At 59.3% G+C, this 19,872-nt stretch overlaps 2 protein-coding genes across 5 annotated transcripts in view; one reads left to right on the forward strand and one right to left on the reverse strand.

Annotated features, from left to right (window-relative positions):
- The window catches only part of LOC102443805 (peptide YY), a 50,382-nt gene extending 35,005 nt beyond the window's left edge, over positions 1–15,377 (reverse strand). Inside the window, exon 1 of one of the 3 annotated variants that reach the window (XM_075918423.1) lies at positions 15,243–15,377. The gene's annotated coding sequence lies outside the window, so the exon portion shown is untranslated. Of the gene's footprint in view, positions 1–5,832; positions 8,829–15,242 lie in introns of those variants that run through there. The other 2 variants (XM_075918422.1, XM_075918424.1) reach the window with 2 other exon arrangements.
- Positions 10,901–19,032, forward strand: NAGS (N-acetylglutamate synthase). Of its 2 annotated transcripts, XM_075918413.1 has the most exons (7): positions 10,913–11,265; positions 14,906–15,180; positions 15,271–15,475; positions 16,772–16,952; positions 17,073–17,244; positions 17,781–17,963; positions 18,555–19,032. In XM_075918413.1, the coding sequence occupies exons 1-7, from the start codon at positions 10,948–10,950 to the stop codon at positions 18,706–18,708; spliced, it is 1,488 nt and encodes a 495-aa protein (XP_075774528.1). In that variant the 5' UTR covers positions 10,913–10,947; the 3' UTR covers positions 18,709–19,032. The 2 variants fall into 2 exon arrangements, with proteins under 2 accessions (XP_075774527.1, XP_075774528.1); XM_075918412.1 differs by having other exon boundaries at positions 10,901–11,265; positions 14,906–15,475.
- Positions 19,033–19,872: the final 840 nt, after the last annotated feature.

Consider the following 19,872-nt stretch of genomic DNA (forward strand, 5'->3'; position numbering starts at 1 on the left):
CTTGCAGTGCCTACTGCCTCCCCCACTCCTAGGTTCACCCGCTCAGGGCCCCTGATTGGTCTGAATTCAACAAAATGAAAGTCAATAAAGGCAAATGCAAAGTACTTGCTTACCAAGAACAACAGTTATACAGCCGGGAAATGGGGCCTAACAGGAGAGGGGGCAGCACTGGATCACAAATGCAATAGGAAGCGACCCCGTGATGCAGCTGTGAAAAAGGTGACTGTCCTTCCAGGGATATTAATGGGAGTGTTGCATGTAAGACACGGGGGACCTGACTGTCCTGCTCCGCTCAGCGCTAGCACTGGGCCCCACACTGAGGGCAAGCTGGGAACGCACCAGAGGGAAGCCACAGGGGCGATCAGAGGGTTAGAACCCAGACCTGGGAAGAGAGGGGGACACGGTTGGTTTAGAGAAAGGCAGCCGGGAGGGGGAGGCTTGAGTCCAATCTGCAAGAAGAAGGGCTGTCGGAAAGAGGACGGGGATCGCGTGTTCTGCTCGAGTACAGCAAGGGCCGTCGGAAAGAGGACAGGGATCGCGTGTTCTGCGCGCGAGGGGCTCGAGTACAGCAAGGGCCGTCGGGAAGAGGACAGGGATCGCGTGTTCTGCGCGAGGGGCTCGAGTACAGCAAGGGCCGTCGGGAAGAGGACAGGGATCGCGTGTTCTGCGCGCGAGGGGCTCGAGTACAGCAAGGGCCGTCGGGAAGAGGACGGGGATCGCGTGTTCTGCGCGAGGGGCTCGAGTACAGCAAGGGCCGTCGGGAAGAGGACGGGGATCGCGTGTTCTGCGCGAGGGGCTCGAGTACAGCAAGGGCCGTCGGGAAGAGGACGGGGATAGCGTGTTCTGCGCGAGGGGCTCGAGTACAGCAAGGGCCGTCGGGAAGAGGACAGGGATCGCGTGTTCTGCGCGCGAGGGGCTCGAGTACAGCAAGGGCCGTCGGGAAGAGGACGGGGATCGCGTGTTCTGCGCGAGGGGCTCGAGTACAGCAAGGGCCGTCGGGAAGAGGACGGGGATCGCGTGTTCTGCGCGAGGGGCTCGAGTACAGCAAGGGCCGTCGGGAAGAGGACGGGGATCGCGTGTTCTGCGCGCGAGGGGCTCGAGTACAGCAAGGGCCGTCGGGAAGAGGACGGGGATCGCGTGTTCTGCTCGAGTACAGCAAGGGCCGTCGGAAAGAGGACAGGGATCGCGTGTTCTGCGCGAGGGGCTCGAGTACAGCAAGGGCCGTCGGGAAGAGGACGGGGATCGCGTGTTCTGCGCGCGAGGGGCTCGAGTACAGCAAGGGCCGTCGGGAAGAGGACGGGGATCGCGTGTTCTGCGCGCGAGGGGCTCGAGTACAGCAAGGGCCGTCGGGAAGAGGACGGGGATCGCGTGTTCCGCGCGCGAGGGGCTCGAGTACAGCAAGGGCCGTCGGGAAGAGGACGGGGATCGCGTGTTCCGCGCGCGAGGGGCTCGAGTACAGCAAGGGCCGTCGGGAAGAGGACGGGGATCGCGTGTTCCGCGCGCGAGGGGCTCGAGTACAGCAAGGGCCGTCGGGAAGAGGACGGGGATCGCGTGTTCCGCGCGCGAGGGGCTCGAGTACAGCAAGGGCCGTCGGGAAGAGGACGGGGATCGCGTGTTCCGCGCGCGAGGGGCTCGAGTACAGCAAGGGCCGTCGGGAAGAGGACGGGGATCGCGTGTTCCGCGCGCGAGGGGCTCGAGTACAGCAAGGGCCGTCGGGAAGAGGACGGGGATCGCGTGTTCTGCGCGCGAGGGGCTCGAGTACAGCAAGGGCCGTCGGGAAGAGGACGGGGATCGCGTGTTCTGCGCGCGAGGGGCTCGAGTACAGCAAGGGCCGTCGGGAAGAGGACGGGGATCGCGTGTTCCGCGCGAGGGGCTCGAGTACAGCAAGGGCCGTCGGGAAGAGGACGGGGATCGCGTGTTCCGCGCGAGGGGCTCGAGTACAGCAAGGGCCGTCGGGAAGAGGACGGGGATCGCGTGTTCCGCGCGCGAGGGGCTCGAGTACAGCAAGGGCCGTCGGGAAGAGGACGGGGATCGCGTGTTCCGCGCGCGAGGGGCTCGAGTACAGCAAGGGCCGTCGGGAAGAGGACGGGGATCGCGTGTTCCGCGCGCGAGGGGCTCGAGTACAGCAAGGGCCGTCGGGAAGAGGACGGGGATCGCGTGTTCCGCGCGCGAGGGGCTCGAGTACAGCAAGGGCCGTCGGGAAGAGGACGGGGATCGCGTGTTCCGCGCGCGAGGGGCTCGAGTACAGCAAGGGCCGTCGGGAAGAGGACGGGGATCGCGTGTTCCGCGCGCGAGGGGCTCGAGTACAGCAAGGGCCGTCGGGAAGAGGACGGGGATCGCGTGTTCTGCGCGAGGGGCTCGAGTACAGCAAGGGCCGTCGGGAAGAGGACGGGGATCGCGTGTTCTGCGCGAGGGGCTCGAGTACAGCAAGGGCCGTCGGGAAGAGGACGGGGATCGCGTGTTCTGCGCGCGAGGGGCTCGAGTACAGCAAGGGCCGTCGGGAAGAGGACGGGGATCGCGTGTTCTGCGCGCGAGGGGCTCGAGTACAGCAAGGGCCGTCGGGAAGAGGACGGGGATCGCGTGTTCTGCGCGCGAGGGGCTCGAGTACAGCAAGGGCCGTCGGGAAGAGGACGGGGATCGCGTGTTCTGCGCGCGAGGGGCTCGAGTACAGCAAGGGCCGTCGGGAAGAGGACGGGGATCGCGTGTTCCGCGCGCGAGGGGCTCGAGTACAGCAAGGGCCGTCGGGAAGAGGACGGGGATCGCGTGTTCCGCGCGCGAGGGGCTCGAGTACAGCAAGGGCCGTCGGGAAGAGGACGGGGATCGCGTGTTCCGCGCTCGAGGGGCTCGAGTACAGCAAGGGCCGTCGGGAAGAGGACGGGGATCGCGTGTTCCGCGCTCGAGGGGCTCGAGTACAGCAAGGGCCGTCGGGAAGAGGACGGGGATCGCGTGTTCCGCGCACGAGGGGCTCGAGTACAGCAAGGGCCGTCGGGAAGAGGACGGGGATCGCGTGTTCCGCGCGCGAGGGGCTCGAGTACAGCAAGGGCCGTCGGGAAGAGGACGGGGATCGCGTGTTCCGCGCGCGAGGGGCTCGAGTACAGCAAGAGCCGTCGGGAAGAGGACGGGGATCGCGTGTTCCGCGCGCGAGGGGCTCGAGTACAGCAAGAGCCGTCGGGAAGAGGACGGGGATCGCGTGTTCTGCGCGCGAGGGGCTCGAGTACAGCAAGGGCCGTCGGGAAGAGGACGGGGATCGCGTGTTCTGCGCGCGAGGGGCTCGAGTACAGCAAGGGCCGTCGGGAAGAGGACGGGGATCGCGTGTTCCGCGCGAGGGGCTCGAGTACAGCAAGGGCCGTCGGGAAGAGGACGGGGATCGCGTGTTCCGCGCGAGGGGCTCGAGTACAGCAAGGGCCGTCGGGAAGAGGACGGGGATCGCGTGTTCCGCGCGCGAGGGGCTCGAGTACAGCAAGGGCCGTCGGGAAGAGGACGGGGATCGCGTGTTCCGCGCGCGAGGGGCTCGAGTACAGCAAGGGCCGTCGGGAAGAGGACGGGGATCGCGTGTTCCGCGCGCGAGGGGCTCGAGTACAGCAAGGGCCGTCGGGAAGAGGACGGGGATCGCGTGTTCCGCGCGCGAGGGGCTCGAGTACAGCAAGGGCCGTCGGGAAGAGGACGGGGATCGCGTGTTCTGCGCGAGGGGCACGAGTACAGCAAGGGCCGTCGGGAAGAGGACAGGGATCGCGTGTTCTGCGCGCGAGGGGCTCAAGTACAGCAAGGGCCATCGGGAAGAGGACGGGGATCGCGTGTTCTGCGCGCGAGGGGCTCGAGTACAGCAAGGGCCGTCGGGAAGAGGACGGGGATCGCGTGTTCCGCGCGAGGGGCTCAAGTACAGCAAGGGCCATCGGGAAGAGGACGGGGATCGCGTGTTCTGCGCGCGAGGGGCTCGAGTACAGCAAGGGCCGTCGGGAAGAGGACGGGGATCGCGTGTTCTGCGCGAGGGGCTCGAGTACAGCAAGGGCCGTCGGGAAGAGGACGGGGATCGCGTGTTCTGCGCGCGAGGGGCTCGAGTACAGCAAGGGCCGTCGGGAAGAGGACGGGGATCGCGTGTTCTGCGCGAGGGGCTCGAGTACAGCAAGGGCCGTCGGGAAGAGGACGGGGATCGCGTGTTCTGCGCGAGGGGCTCGAGTACAGCAAGGGCCGTCGGGAAGAGGACGGGGAACCCGTGGAACGAGGTGTACCGGTAGTTCGGACTAGGAAGCCTAATCCGAACTACCTAGTTTGTGCCGTGTGTAGCTGCGGGCACGGAGGCCGAACTAGCGGACATTTAAAAATGGCAGCGCCCGGCAATATGCAAATGAAGCCCGGGAAATTCAAATCCCGGGCTTCATTTGCAACTCCGGTTGCCTACATTAACCACCCTAGTTCGAACTAGGGTGGCTAGTGTAGACATACCCTGATTGATTATAATCCCCGCCCCTTGCTGGCAGCATTTTGGCTCCTCCCGTGGGCAATCAGATCAGCCCCAGAACCACATGGCGGCTGGCGATACAAGGGGGCAGAGGCCACCGGCCGATTACAGCTGGGCAGGGTGTTTCCACCCAAATATTGTTTTGATGCAAAAAACAACTTTACACCCAAACCAACCCCCGCTCTAGTAAACGCATTTTCAATCGCGTTTTCAACATTTGCAATGGGGGAAAAGTGCAGAGACTAAGAACAACACAGTGGCCAGGCTGGGTCAGACCAAAGGTCCGTCTTGCCCAGTGTCCTGCCTGCCCACAGTGGCCAATCCCAGGTGCCCCAGAGGGAGTGAAGAGAACAGGGAATCATCATGTGATCCCCCTGGACGCCCATTCCCAGCCTCTGACAGAGGCTAAGGACACAATCCCTGCCCATCCTGACCAATGGCCATTGATGGACCTAACCACCATGAATTGATCTAGCTCTTTTTTTGAACCCTATTAAAGTCCTAGTCTTCACAACATCCTCTGGCAGGGAGTTCCACAGGTTGTGTTGAATACTTCCTTTTGTTTGTTTTAACCCTGCTGCCTGTTAATTTAATTTGGTGATCCCTAGTTCATGTGTTATGGGAAGGTGTAAATAACTCTTCTTTATTAACTTTCTCCACACCAGTCATGATCTCATAGACCTCTGGCATATCTCCCCTTAGTTGTCTCCTTTCCTAGGTGAAAAGTTCCAGTCTTATCAATCTTTCTGCATATGGGAACCACTCCAAACCCCTAATAATTTGTATTGCTCTTTTCTGAGCTTTTTCCAATGCCTAAATATCTTTTTTGAGATGAGACAACCACATCTGTGTGCCATATTCAAAATACGGGTGTATATACATGGATGTATATAGAGGCAATAAGATATTCATAGACTCCTAGAACACTAGAACTGGAAGGGACCTCGAGAGGTCATCGAGTCCAGTCCCTGCCCTCACAGCAGGACCAAGCACCGTCTGGACCGTCCCTGATAGACGTCTATATTGTCTGTCTTCTTCTCTATCCATTTATTAGTGATTCCCAACATTCTGTTTTCTTTTCTGACTGTGCATCCCTACTGCTAGAGTCATGTTATTAGAGCACAGAATTACTATCCGTAGAGATTCTATGGACAGTTTGGTTCATTTCAGATTTTTACTTTTTGATTCTATGCTTTCTCTCTCATACACTGCCCCTCCCGCACCAGCATGACCGGTTCCATCCTTCTGATAGATTTGGTATGTTTTGTACCCTAGTACTACGGTGGCCCGTTGATTATTCTGATTCCATCATGCGTCTGTGACGCCCGTTATATCAATATCCTTCTTAATCTGCGGCACTCTAGGTCACCCACCTTGTTATTTAGGCTTCTAGCGTAAGCACTTTAAAAACTTGTCACGTTTATCTTTCTGCCATTCCCTGATGTGCTCAACGGGGACTCTCTTGCACGTGGCTGCTTCTCCTCTGATCTTCCACCCTCTTCTCTTTCCTAGGACATAGAGACGCTCGATGGATAGACCCTCTCCTAAGGGATGTCTCTGTGCAATCCATGTGCTCCTCTGTACCCATTGGCTTCCCTCCGGCCCTTGGTTTAAAAACTGCTCTATGACCTTTTCATAATGAAGTGGGTTATGCCCACGACAACTCATGACGACTGATTGTTTTTTGAGCTTTTCTAGTGACAGTCTGACTCGGCTGCCTCTCTGAAGCTTCTGACCTTTTGAATGTTAAGTGCCAGCCATCTGGTGCCATTTTGGTTTAGGTGGAGCCCATCCATGCTATGTAGGTTCCTCCCATCCCAAAAGTTTCCCTGGTTCTTAATAAAGCTAAACCCCTCCCTTACACCATCGTCTCATCCCCGCATTGAGACCCTGCAGCTCTGCCTGCCGACCTGGCCCTGCATGGGGAACTGGAAGCCTTTCAGAGAACACTACCATAGAGGTCCTGGATTTCAATCTCTTTCCTAGCACCTACATTTGGTCTCCGGGACTCTCTCCTGTCCTATGTCATTGGTACCTACATGGACCACGTCCACCAGCTCCTCCCCAGCACTACACATAAGTCTCTCTAGATGTCTCGAGAGATCTGCAACCTCTGCACCAGGCAGGCCAGTCATCACACGGTTCTCCCGGTCATCGCGAACCCAGCTGCCTGTGTTTCTAATGATCATATCCCCCATTACCAACACCTGCCTTCTCCCAATGACTGGAGCTCCCTCCCCGAGAGGTATCCTCAGTGCGAGAGGATCCCACATCATCTGCAAGGAGGGTCCCGACTCGGTCATCATTTCCCTTTGCTCCAGCTGAATGTTCTCCTTCCCTGAGCCTTTCGCCCTCCTCAGCAGCTCAGGGGCTGTGTGAGCGTTCTAGTGTCCCGCAAAGTCTCAGCTACGTCCCTCTCGGCCTCCCTTCGCTCCTCCAGCTCAGCCCCCTGGCCTCCAAAGAGGTCTGTGCGGGCCGGGAGCTCCTTGCAGCACGTGCACACGTACCCTCACTCTGCACTGTGCATCTGCCTGCCTCCCCTTGGCCCTCTAGAGCTAATTCCTTTCCTGAAAGGGCTTTTCTTGAATCTGGTTGTTTTGGTTTTAGTTTAGTTTAAAGAAGTTTAAAGAACATTAAGTGTGTCTAGCCCCCCTCTAAACTCCCTGGCATTAGCTGCTCCTGTTTCAGAGGTGGGAAAGGGATTAGGTATCAAAGCCTTGGTAAAAGGCCTGCCTAGCAGGCTGCAAGCCTCAGCACATAGGGCTGCCAGGTGTCTGGTTTTCACCCGGACAGTCCGGTATTTGCGGGCTCCATCCGGTAAAAAAAAAAACAGGAATCACCGGACGTGTGCAGTGTCCGGTATTTCCTGTTTCCCTGGCACAGAAGCCCAGCGGGCACAATTTTCCCCTGCCACATCTGGCAGGGGTGAGGGAGTGAGGTGCGCGGCAGAGTCTAGCAAAGGGGGGGCACAGGAGAGGGCGTCTCGCCAGGGGGGCGCCGGACTGGGATGGGAGCGGAGTGCATGCTGCTCTGGCCCACGTGACCAGCAGAGACCGGGAGCTGGCCACGTGACGCCTCCCTCTCTCTACAATGCGAGCAGAGGCAGCCGGGCTGGGCGGCAGGAACAGCCACTTTAAAAGTCAGATTGTCCCTCCATGCCTGGTTCTGCGGGAGGGAAGGGGGGAGATTTGATTGGAGTGGGGGCTCCCGACACTGGGGATGCCTGCCTCAGGGGAGGGGAGAATTAACCGGGATGGGGGGGATGCTAGGGAGGCCTGGGTCTGAGGCAGAGGTGAGTGCATTGGCATGGGGGACACTAGGAGGACCTGGGTCTGAGGCAGGGGTGAGTGCATTGGCATGGGGAGACTGAGGGGCCTGGCTCAGAGGGAGGGGTGGGTGCATTCGTGGTTAGTGTGTGGTCCCAAACTGGAGGGAGTGGTACAACTTTTGCTTAACAACTTTGGTCTCCTCCCCCCCCTTTTTTTTCCTCCTCCACAGAATTTTTTCCTGGTGCTTTTTTTTGGGGGTGGGGACGGGGGGGGGGGGGGGTGTTCCGTTGTTCCGTATTAGTTGTTAAACCATCTGGCAACCCTATTAGCACATGGTCCTTCAAACAAGCAAGCTCCGCACACAGTATTTTTCAGGCAAGCAGCAAGTACCCCCACAAACACAAAATACACACTCTACAGACAACCATTTACCCCAAGGATCACATACTCGCTCCTCCTTCATCCGGAGGCCTCCCTTGCAAAACTCCCTTTAGCTGCTCCTGTTCGCTAACTGAACAATTGTTACCACAACCCCACAACTATCTGTATTTCTGAAAATGGCTTCCAGAAAAATGGGGGATTCGTCTCCAGAAACCTCAAAATTTAAGAGATCCCCATCAGCTGATCCTCTACGCTCAACATAGACTTGCCAGCCTGACAGCTGGGCCCCCTATCATTAGAGAGCTAGATTGGCTCCTGGTGTCCCCCATCTGAATCCGATATATCCCCACATAGCCCATGACAGCATGGTGTGTTACTCAGTCCCTCTTGAGGGGTGGCTGGACCACTATGGAACCTGCTACAGCCTTACCTCAAGCCCCACTGCCTACATCCCACCCAGGGTTACCCAGTGACTGGAAACCTGCTGGGACAGGCACTATCTTTTCATTCTGTTTGTACAGCACCTAGCACCAAGAGGTCCTGGATCCAGGATGGGGTGCTGCGCCGTCAGAAAGAAAAGCACATTGAAGCCAGAAACTCACCTCCCTGATGGACCTAGTCACGCCAGCAGAAACCTGCACAGAGCAGGCCTGAATCAGGAGGGTGGCTACGTTAGGAACAAGATGTTAGAGCATTGAGCCATTTCCCCCCGGCCCAGCTGTCCCTGACCAGTTGCTTTCACCTATCTCTGTGGAGCGGCTCTCTTTGAAGCTCTCCACTGACTCCTTGGCACAATCTGCTGCCTTGTTGCTAGTACATTTTTGTCCACGCTTGAGAAATGACAGCACGAGGCACCGACCACATGCCTCAAGTGCAAACTCTGGGAAGTCAACAAAAAGTTGGCCAGGGCTCTGAAACACTGTGCCAGGCACACAGAGCCGATGACTTGGGCTTGGAACGAGGACGTCACCACGTGGCTAAAAGGCCTTGGCAGCTCATTCTGCTAGGACAAAAGCAAAAACAGTCAGGAGTTGTGTACCACACAGGGCTGCTGGCTCCTCCCACATGGGTCCGTCGTGGCCTGGTGAGCCCCTTTGGGCGCTCCAGGGAATGAGATGTGTGCATAGGTTCAAAGCCGGAAGGGACCACTGTGGCCATCCAGTCTGACCCCCTGAATAACAGTCTGACCCTCACCCAAAAATCCCTGCGTTGAGACCAGAGCATCTGGCTGAGCTACAGGGTGGAGATTAGAGACCTACAAGGGGGGACTTAGAGATGTTGGGCGGGGAGGCTGACTCCAGGAGATGACACGGGCGTGATCTCAGGACTCCTGGGCTCTGTCCCTGACTTCGTTAGCGAGACGCCCTGCGAAGATGATTCCCCTGCTCAGTTTCCCAGCGAGAGGGAAGCAGGTGAGAGCTACTGGAAAGCAGTCAGAGGAGTGTCTCTTACTAAAGCGGACAGTTGGCAAAGCCCCCACTGACACCCTCTAGCAGAGCACTGACCTTTTGTTTCCTCTTGTATGGCATGCTGCAAATTCTCGCAGCTGCCAGGGCTCAGTGGGGTGGAAGACAGACAGACAGACCCTAAACTCCAACGCGCTCGCCTTTCAACTACGCAGCACCTTGGTTTTCTCACGCTTCCCTTCCACACAGAGCAACAGCAAAAAGGCAGCTGGCAGCAGGGACGGAAGTGACTTCGATCCTTTTCAATGTATGTAACTAACAACTTCATTTACCCAGGTTCGCCTGCAGAGACTCCAATTACTACGAATTACCAGGGCTGTTATGAGACCATTTATCAAAACTTCCAGAAACATTTGCATGAGAACGGGCCTCATGCATCCATGTCTATTGCTGTCACCAAGACTAAGCACGGCTATTTATAACCATCCACTAGCAGTAACACATTCCCCCCCCACAAGCGTCTTAGCCGGTGCTCACGTCTCTGAGGTCTTTACCAGCCTGGGGAGGGCTGGGTCTGGACTCTAGCCATGGGACCCTATTCCGCGGTCTGGGACAGAGGGGGCCAATGTCCACAGCAAGACTGAGAATCAGAACTTCTAAGTGGATGAGTCTAGCACAGGGCCTAATGGTTAGAGCGGGTAGCGTGAGAGCCAGGGGGACCCCAGGCAGTGTTCCCTGCAAGCTGTGCACTTGTGAGAGCCAGGGGGACCCCAGGCAGTGTTCCCTGCAAGCTGTGCACTTGTGAGAGCCAGGGGGACCCCAGGCAGTGTTCCCTGCAAGCTGTGCACTTGTGAGAGCCAGGGGGACCCCAGGCAGTGTTCCCTGCAAGCTGTGCACTTGTGAGAGCCAGGGGGACCCCAGGCAGTGTTCCCTGCAAGCTGTGCACTTGTGAGAGCCAGGGGGACCCCAGGCAGTGTTCCCTGCAAGCTGTGCACTTGTGCCCCGCTCAGCAGAAATTCAGGTGCCACCTACAGCTGGGCTTTGTTTCTACTGACGATGCACAGACCTGGGTGCACACAAACATGATTCTGCACATGGGTGGGAGAAGATCAGGGGACCAGGGCTCCTGCTGCCGGCTGGATTCGGATCCACAAACTCTCCCGTGGGGGCCTGAGGCCTTGGCACTCGCCCGGCAGCCAGCAGGAGCTGCAGGGACCCGGCCTGGGCCCAGGCGGCGCGGGAGGGGCAGGCTCTGCTCCGCGCAGGGAGCGGCCCCCCCGCCCTGGCGCTTTGCCCAGCTCGGCGGCAGCGGGGGCAGGGGCCAGCCGGCGGGGCGGCACCCGGAGCCGGCCGCTGATTTGCGGGCGGGGGCTGGAGTGAGGGGCGGCTCCGGGGAGTCCGCCCGGCACTCGGCGTCGCGCAGCACCGCGCCATGGGCTCGCTCCCCGCCGGCTCCGTGGCCGCCTCGGCCGGCCGCCTGCTCTGCGCGCCCGTCCCGCGGGTGCTGGGCGGCCGCGGCCCCCCGCGCCTGGGCGGCCCCGAGCCCCGCGGCTGCGGCAGGGGCGCCCGGCGGCGGGAGAGCCCGGGCGGGCGGCTGGAGCTGGCCGGGGCGGTGCCCGCGCCCCTGGTGCGGCGGGACATCCAGGCGTTCCTGCGGGAGTGCGGGGGCAGCCCCGGCGAGGCGAGCCACTGGCTGGCGCAGTTCCAGGCGCTCGGCCACGCCGGCGGCCGCCCCTTCGCCGTCATCGAGGTGAGGGGCGCCGGAGCCGCCGCGGGGGCAGGGACCGGGAGATCGGACCCACGGCGGGGGGGGCACAGCCCCAGAGCTCAGCGGGGGAAGGGGGATGGAGGGGACAGGTATTGCCCCAAAGCACGGGGGGGGAAGGGGGATGGAGGGGACAGGTATTGCCCCAAAGCACGGGGGGGAAGGGGGATGGAGGGGACAGGTATTGCCCCAAAGCACGGGGGGGGGGGGGACAGACACAGCCCCAGAGCACAGCGGGGGAAGGGGGATGGAGGGGACAGGTATTGCCCCAAAGCACGGGGGGGAAGGGGGATGGAGGGGACAGGTATTGCCCCAAAGCACGGGGGGGGGGGGGGGGGACAGACACAGCCCCAGAGCACAGCGGGGGAAGGGGGATGGAGGGGACAGGTATTGCCCCAAAGCACGGGGGGGAAGGGGGATGGAGGGGACAGGTATTGCCCCAAAGCACGGGGGGGAAGGGGGATGGAGGGGACAGGTATTGCCCCAAAGCACGGGGGGGGGGGGGGACAGACACAGCCCCAGAGCACAGCGGGGGAAGGGGGATGGAGGGGACAGGTATTGCCCCAAAGCACGGGGGGGAAGGGGGATGGAGGGGACAGGTATTGCCCCAAAGCACGGGGGGGGGGGGACAGACACAGCCCCAGAGCACAGCGGGGGAAGGGGGATGGAGGGGACAGGTATTGCCCCAAAGCACGGGGGGGGGGGGACAGACACAGCCCCAGAGCACAGCGGGGGAAGGGGGATGGAGGGGACAGGTATTGCCCCAAAGCACGGCGGGGGGGGGGGGCACAGCCCCAGAGCACAGCGGGGGAAGGGGGATGGAGGGGACAGGTATTGCCCCAAAGCACGGCGGGGGGGGGGGGGCGGCACAGCCCCAGAGCACAGCGGGGGAAGGGGGATGGAGGGGACAGGTATTGCCCCAAAGCACAGCAGGGGGATGGGGATGGGGGTGGGGACAGGCACAGCCCCAGAGCACAGAGGTGCTATGGAGAGGAGGCAGCAGGGTAAGAGGAGACTGGAAGATGCTCAGCCCTTCCCTCCCCCCCACTGGGGCAGGAACTGCTGCCCCCAAGCTCTCATCTCCTATTTGCCTGAAACTCTTCTGCAGCCAAGACCTTTAAAGGGCCGGGCTTTGCCAACTCCCCACAGCTGACTGCCTCTACTCCAGCAACTCCTCTCTCTGCCTTCAGCTTGTCCCTTATTGCCCCGTAGCTCCCTTCTCCATGGCTTCCCCACTGCTGCCTGAGCCCTTGCAAAGGTCCCCAAGGTCACTGGCTCCCCATTGGAAACTTCCCTGCATTTCAAAACCCTCCATGGACTGGGTCCAGCCAAGCACATGGCTCCCCGCATCTCTCCGGCATGGACAGACACCTTGCACCTCTTGCCCACAACTCCGCAGTGCCTCCCGAGCCTGGCGTTTCCCAGAAGAGATGTGCTGTATCCAACCCCTCCTTTGCTGAGCAATCACTAGGCAGGGGCAGACCCTCCTGACCCTAAAAATCTATGAATCTAGGCCAGCTCTCCATGGCATTTTGAACCATCTCAAGCCCTTACAGTGTTTTACAAGACAGCTCAAGATGAAGGTTCCACATCCCCTCCCCCCAGCAAATGAATATACTTTAGGTTGAAAGCAGCCAGCTGGAATAGCAGAGTATAAACCAGTTTATAACTAAAAGAGGAGGAGCCAGAAGGCAGCCAAGTCAAACTAGAGGAAAGGAAATACAGTTGGTAGCAACATGCTATTAACCTTTGGAACTCACTGCTTCAGGACAGTATAGAGGCAAACGCCACTAGGAGTGTTCAACTACATTGTCCTGGTACAGGTGGGCTACCACCCTAGATAGACTAGTAGGGTGGGGAAGGGTGACCAGTGCTTTGGGCTGTAGCCTAGGACTTGGGATACCTGTGTTTGATTATCTTCTCTGCCACAGACTCCCTGTGTGAGTTGAGGCATATCACTTAGACACCTAAACAGCTTTGAGGATCTAAGCCTAACTCCTGCTGCTTTCAGTGGGACCCTAAGAACATAACGGCCATACTGTGTCAGACCAACAGTCCATCCAGTCCAGTATCCTGTCTGCTGACACTGGCCAATGCCAGATGCCCCAGAGAGAGGGAACACAACAGGGAATCCTCACGTGATCCTCCCTGTCACCCACCTCCAGAGAAACAGGCCAGGGACACCATTCCTACCCATCCTGGCTAATAGCCGTTGATGTACCTAACCTCCATGAATCTATCTAGCTCTTTTTTGGACCCTGTTAAAGTTCTAGCCTTCACCACATCCTCTGGCAAGGAGTTCCACGGGTTGACTGTGCGCTGAGTGAAGAAAAACTTCCTTCTGTTTGTTAAAAACCTGCTGCCTGTTAATTTCATTTGGTGACCCCTAGTTCTTATATTGTGGGAATAAGTAAATAACTTTTTCCACACCAGTCATGATTTTATAGACTCTCTTATCCCTCCGTAGTCTCCTTTTTTCCAAGGTGAAAAGTCCCGGTCTTTATCTTAATACAGGACCCGTTCCAAACCCCTAATAAGTTTTGTTGCTCATTTCTGAACCTTTTCCAATGCCAATCTCTCTTTCTTGAGATGAGGCAACCACATCTCTACACAGTATTCAAGATGTGGGCATCCCCTGGTTCATATAGAGGCCTAGGTCTCGGAGAAGCTGGATTGAGCCTTGGCCCCCACCTCCGCAAATCACAGCCCAGTCTCACACCGGCTAGGAGGAGAAGCAGAGACAAGTTTGGGAGGGGGCCAGGTCAGTGCTGTGCATAGATTTGCAGGATCACATGACTAAGTCCCAACCCCCACAAAGCCAGTAAAGGCTCCTGACTTCTACTGACATGGATGGGTGTTAGCAGCCGCGGTGCCTTTCAGGATCTGGGTCTACATGACCTTTGATCTCTGTGCTCTATGATGCTGGATTCAAGGGACCCTAACCCTGACCTAGGAGCCTGGCTCAGACGAGCCCGTTTGTCTGCTCTGGTCGCAGAGGAAGCAGCGGTCTGACTAGCACGCAGGGTCAGAGGGTTAACAGCTCTGCCTCGCAGCAGTGCCCAGCACGCTCCCTATGCCGGCTCTCCCAGCCTGTCCTGCCTTCCCGCCCCCCACAGATGGGGGAGGGGAGCTGCACTTGTCTATCCTAGCATTGGCCTCGGATCAGAAACATTGCTCCAGTGCAGACTAGCGCTGGAGCCAGGCCAGGGCTGCTGGGTAGCAAGGATCCAGATAAGGACTGCAGATAACAGGGCCTGCTAGGGACAAAGGGCACCAAGCGATACATGGATGGGTGTTAGCATCCAGGGGGGGTACCTGTAGTGGGGATCCCAGTAACTAACAGGGAGGCGTGGCAATAGCTGCCGTGGCGGAGAGGCGAGCACAGCCTACTGGGGAGTCAGAGGGGAACCTTTGGCTGCAGCAGCGCCCCGATCTCTCCAGCCACATCACCCTCGCCCAGGGCTCTGCAAACCCCCCCCCCCCGTGCTTGCAGGTGCTCGCAGCGAAATAGGAGCAGCTAACATGGAGCCAGGGCTGCCCACCTACCAGGTGCTCCCCCCCAGGGCAGCAGCTGCCCCGCCTCCCCAGGGCTTGACCCGTGGCTCCTTCGCTCTTCCCGGGGCAGGTGGACGAGTCTGTCTCCCGCTGCAAGGAGACTGTGAGCAGCCTGGCCTTCAGCCTGGCCTTCCTGCAGCGCATGGACATGAAGCCCCTGCTGGTGATGGGGCTGCCGTCCCGGAGCTCCCTGAGCGACACCCTCACCTTCCAGGACACCAAGGCACTGCTGACCCAGAACTGCAAGGCCCTGATGGACGCCCTGCACCAGAACTCGGCTGCGGCAATGCCCTTCTTCGGGGCCGGTGCTGTGCTGGGAGCAGAGCAGTCAGCCGCCAGCTCCAGGTCAGCCTCTGAGCCTGCAGGCCAGGCCTTCCCCAGGCCTCCGCTGGCCTTGCTTTGCTCACCTTGCTGCTGGCTTCTCTCTGCTCACAGCGGGATCTCAGTGGACGGCGACCTGCTGCAGTGGTGTCTGGAGTCTGGGAACATCCCCATCATCTGCCCCATCGGGGAGACCCGCGGCCGCCAGTCCCTGCTGCTGGACTCCGTCGAGGTCACCGCCGCCGTCGCCAGGACGCTGCTGCCCACCAAGATCATCTTCCTGAACATGACAGGGGGCATCAGAAACTCCGGGCAGAAGGTGGGTGAGGGCAGCGCAGGGCTAGACACACACGTCCTGCTCCAGTGCCGGATCAGCGCCCCCCTGGCTTGCTCCTGGTAGCCCCTTCCCCTGCAGCGCTGCGGCCAGGCACTTGGCCCAGTGCAGTGGTCACCAACCAGTAGAGCTGGACGCCTCACAGGTGATCCTGACTGGTTTGGCCAGGGAGCTATCAAGCACTGGCAGCTCAGTTGCCCCTTCAGCCTCCGTCCTTCTGCTCCTGCCCTCTACCTGGGAGCCCCCTGCTTGCTGTGCAGGGTGTGGGAGAAGCGGGGGAACACTGACGTCAGGGTGTTCCTCCGCTCCCCACTTCTGTACCCCATCTCCACGCAGAGAAGGGGATGGGGGGAGCTTGGCGCGCGCACGCACGCACACCCCGTACCTGGGGGGTGGTTGTTACTTCTTTTACTGCTTGCCCCGAGAAGGGCAGAGCACGTGCTGTCCACGCCTGCAGCTCCCATTGATCAATAGCGGAGCTGTAGCCAGTGGAAGCTGTGGGCTCAGTGCCTGTAGATAAGGGGCAGCACATGGAGCCAATGCTGTACATGCCAGCTGCTCTCAGGAGCGGTGCTGGTGCTGGGCCAGGGCAAGGGTGAGCTGCCTTAACCCCACTGCTCCACCACCTAGAAGCCATCTCAGTTAAACAGTGCCCCGCCAGAGCCTGCTTCCTGAACCCCTCCCAGCCCTGAACCCCCTCCTGCCCCAGATGCGAGTTCCCCTGCACCCAAACTCCTTCCAGAGCTTGCACCCTGAAATCCCCCCTGGACCCCAGGCCCCCACCCTGGGCTAAGTCCAGACCCCCTTCCACACCCCAGCCTGGTGCAAGTGAGCGAGGGTGGGGAAGGAAGGGGGATGGAGTGAGCAGGGCGAGGCCTCGGAGAAGGGGCGGGAAGGAAGTGGGGCCAGGGGATTTGGGTTTGAGGGAGCTCTTACATCAAAAAAGTGACCTGGTGGTTAAAGAGGCTGGAGACCACTGGCCTAGTGTGTCAAGCACATACACGAGGAGAGGGGCTGCAGAGACCTAAGGGATTTGCCAGCCAGCTCGGACAAGGTCAAAGCAGCCCTGTGCCCGCCCCCCGTGGCCCGCTACACTGGGGCTGGCCACCGCAGGGGTGAGAGCCAGCCTGGTGCCTACATTAAGCACCCTCCACTTGGTGCAGCAGCTGGGCTGGCCTCACTCAAGGCCTTCCTGGAGGCAGCCAGCACCGAGCAGGGGACGATCCAGAAGAGGCTAACCCGCGGGTTATCGCATGTGCTGAGCCCCTCTTGGCCTCGCAGGTGCTGGGGACCGTGAACCTGCCCACTGACCTGGACCTAGTGACCAAAGCCCAGTGGATGGGCCACAAGGAGCAGCAGCAAGTCAGGCTGATCGTTGACCTGCTGAGCCGCTTGCCCTACGAGGGCTCTGCTGTCATCGCCTCTGCCCGCGCGCTGCTCGCCGAGCTCTTCAGCAACAAAGGTGAGCCTGCCCCCGGGGCCAGCCTCGGCACAGAGGGGATGGGGTGGGCTGGAGAAATGGCCTGGCAAGGTGCATGAGAGCTGGAAAGCGGCCGCTCCAGCAAAGCCCTCGCTCTTCCAGGCTCCGGCACCCTGTTCAGGAATGCTGAGCGCATGCTGCGGGCTGAGAGGCTGGAGGAGCTGGACCAGAGGCGCCTGGTCTCCTTGATCAACACGTCCTTCGGGAAGACCCTCCGAGGGGACTACCTGGCTTCCCTACGGCCCAGGCTGCACTCGGTCTATTTCTCAGAGGGGTGAGAAGCCACCTGCACTTCTGTGCTGGGCCCAGGAGTCGGCAGGCAGCGGGATCTCAGAGCGGGGGAGATTCCTATTCAGCCACTTCTAGGGGGAAGGCAGGGCAGCCCCTGGGGTGCAGTGGCCTTAGGAATGGGCCGCCAGACAGCTCTCAGGACCATCATGGATCCCCAGGGGTTGCAATCTTCCTTGCCCCCCGCCCCTTCTTGGCCTGATTAGATGGGAAGCTCTTGGGAGCAGGGATCGTCTCTCACCCCGTACAGGGCCAGCCAGAGCCTCTCGCTCACGCGCCATGAGACAGGCTTACGAAAAGCAAACACGACATCCAGCCTTTCCAGGTGGCGCCTGCCTGGAGATTGGGCCAAACCCACAGCCAGAGCCACCGAACCTGGGTTATTTCCTGTTGGGCTGAGAGCAGGGGCCACCCTGACTGCTGTCCTGACAGCAGCCGCATGGTGCGAGATCTCCTCCCTTACCCAAGGCCAGGCTGCTGGCGCCTCTCCCAGCCCCGCTCACCCAGCGCTTTGTCACCCAGCTACAACGCAGCCGCCATCATCACGCAGGAGCCGGTCCTGGGCGGCACGCCCTACCTGGACAAGTTTGTCGTCAGCTCCACTAAGAAAAGCCAGGGCTCCGGCCAGAGGCTGTGGGAGTGCATGCGGCAGGACCTCCGGACCCTCTTCTGGCGGTCACGTGTCACCAACCCCATTAACCCCTGGTAGGTGGAAAAGGGCCCTGGGCAAAGCAGCGTTTCCCTGGGAATTCCACCCTCCGGGTGGACGGTGACGTGTCTCTGTGCTCAAGTTAACACGCAAAGGGTTCCCCAGCTGTTCCAGCCCTGGGCTGCCCACATATGGCTCTACCATCCTGCCACGAGCCCCCCTACCTTTGGCTGTTCCAGCCCAGGGCTTCCCACACACAACTCTGCTGCTACCTCTTCCCCCTTTACCTGCTTCCCATATGCACCGGCTGTGGCAAAGCACAAGTCTGCTTGGGACACCCGTTTCACCGGGGCTGGGCCTCTTCCTTGCTCTGCTGGGCCTCTGAGCTCTGTGCACAAATACCACTTACTCCGACCTCTATGCCTCCTGCCCTCTTTGGGCCTCCCCACGTGTAACGTGCAATCCCCACTTCTGTGCTGCAAGAGCACAGCCGCTGATGTCTAGGAGGGGCTCAGACAGGCGTAAGTGCCCAGCTAGACACAGCCGGTGCCTGTTTGCCCTGGCCTCATCCCACTAGCTGTATCTGCAGGGGCTCTTGGGCACCCAGATGCTGCTCTGGGGCTCAGCTTTCACTTTGTTCCCATCAGGTATTTCAAGCACAGCGATGGAAGCTTCACTAACCACCAGTGGATCTTCTTCTGGTTTGGACTGTCTGACATCCGGGATTCCTACGAGCTGGTGAACCATGCCAAGTCCATCCCAGACTCATTCTGCAAACCAGAAGGTGATCTGACTAGATGAGGGGGTGCATGGAGCAGGCTGGGCTTGGGAGGAGCCAAGCTTTCGTACAGCAACACAGCTCAGCCACCCAGCCTGCACAGAGCCTCTGGCTGTGCCAGCTCTGCATGAACTAACGGGCACAGCCAGCACCCGGCCTTTCCCCTCTCACGAAGCCCGTGTGGTGCAGACCGCAGCAGAGAGGAGTTAGAGTGAGGGGGTCAGACCCTTGGGTTCACGTTTCATCTCTGCCACCGACACACTGGCGGATCTCAGCAAAGTCACTTCCCCCTCAATGCCTCCGTTTCCCGACCAATAAAATCGGACCTACCTCAGAAGAGGATGCAAGGCTCCATTAATGAATGTGTAAATAGAGCAGCAACACCCTCCCTTACCAGCCTGTGGAACAGCAAGCAGGAGTCATACCACAAGCTTGTATTTATAGGAACAAACAGCCTGTGTGTGGTGTTCTCCGGACAACGGCTACAGCACAACACACAATAGCTGGAAAGCATCAACTCTTAATGTGGTTTTGGCTTCTTTTTCAAGGTGTCTTCCCTTCCGTCAACCATGCTGAGTTTGATTTTAGGGTTTTATGCTCTCTCCTTAACTAGTGCATAAGGCTCCTCACTCGCAAACTGAACTACAAATGGAAGCTGGGAACTTCAGAGTAGTCAAGGGACGCAGACACCAAACTGCCAGCAAAATTCCCACTTATGCCCGTAGCCCCATTGAAAACCCCACAGGTAAACGGGAGAAAACTGCAGAATGACAAAAGCCCACGTTTGTAGGAATACATAAGCACTGAAACACTCAGCACTGCGACACTTCACTGATTTAGGAGCCTAAATCCTACTGACTGGCAGGGGCATTTTGGCACCTAAGTGCCTCAATCCCTTTTGAAAAGGAGATGCAGGTTCCTAAGCCAATTAAGTTCACTGCGCATAGCAATGACGAGCTTTCAAAATCTGGGTGTAAGTCACTTGGCAGCATATGGCCCATTTTCAAAAGTGACTTACAAATCCAAGTCTTACTGAGCAGCTCTTGAAAATGTCAGGTTCCTAAGTCCCCTAGGCACTTTTGACACTTTTACCCAGATCACAAACCAACTAGTCCATTACCAGCATCCCTGGCCAGGAAATATTTACGTGTCCCATTACTAGGTATTTGCCGGCCGGTCATGCGCTA

Source organism: Pelodiscus sinensis, unplaced genomic scaffold (assembly GCF_049634645.1).
Source record: "Pelodiscus sinensis isolate JC-2024 unplaced genomic scaffold, ASM4963464v1 ctg70, whole genome shotgun sequence".
Taxonomy (NCBI): domain Eukaryota; kingdom Metazoa; phylum Chordata; order Testudines; family Trionychidae; genus Pelodiscus; species Pelodiscus sinensis.

Bases quoted from the DNA above. Each gene is read 5' to 3' on its own strand.
- NAGS (XM_075918412.1), top strand. From the start codon at position 10,948: ATGGGCTCGCTCCCCGCCGGCTCCGTGGCCGCCTCGGCCGGCCGCCTG. The intron at 11,266-14,905 runs GTGAGGGGCGCC...TTCCCGGGGCAG, and splicing joins GCCCCTTCGCCGTCATCGAG to GTGGACGAGTCTGTCTCCCG. The intron at 15,476-16,771 runs GTGGGTGAGGGC...TTGGCCTCGCAG, and splicing joins TCAGAAACTCCGGGCAGAAG to GTGCTGGGGACCGTGAACCT.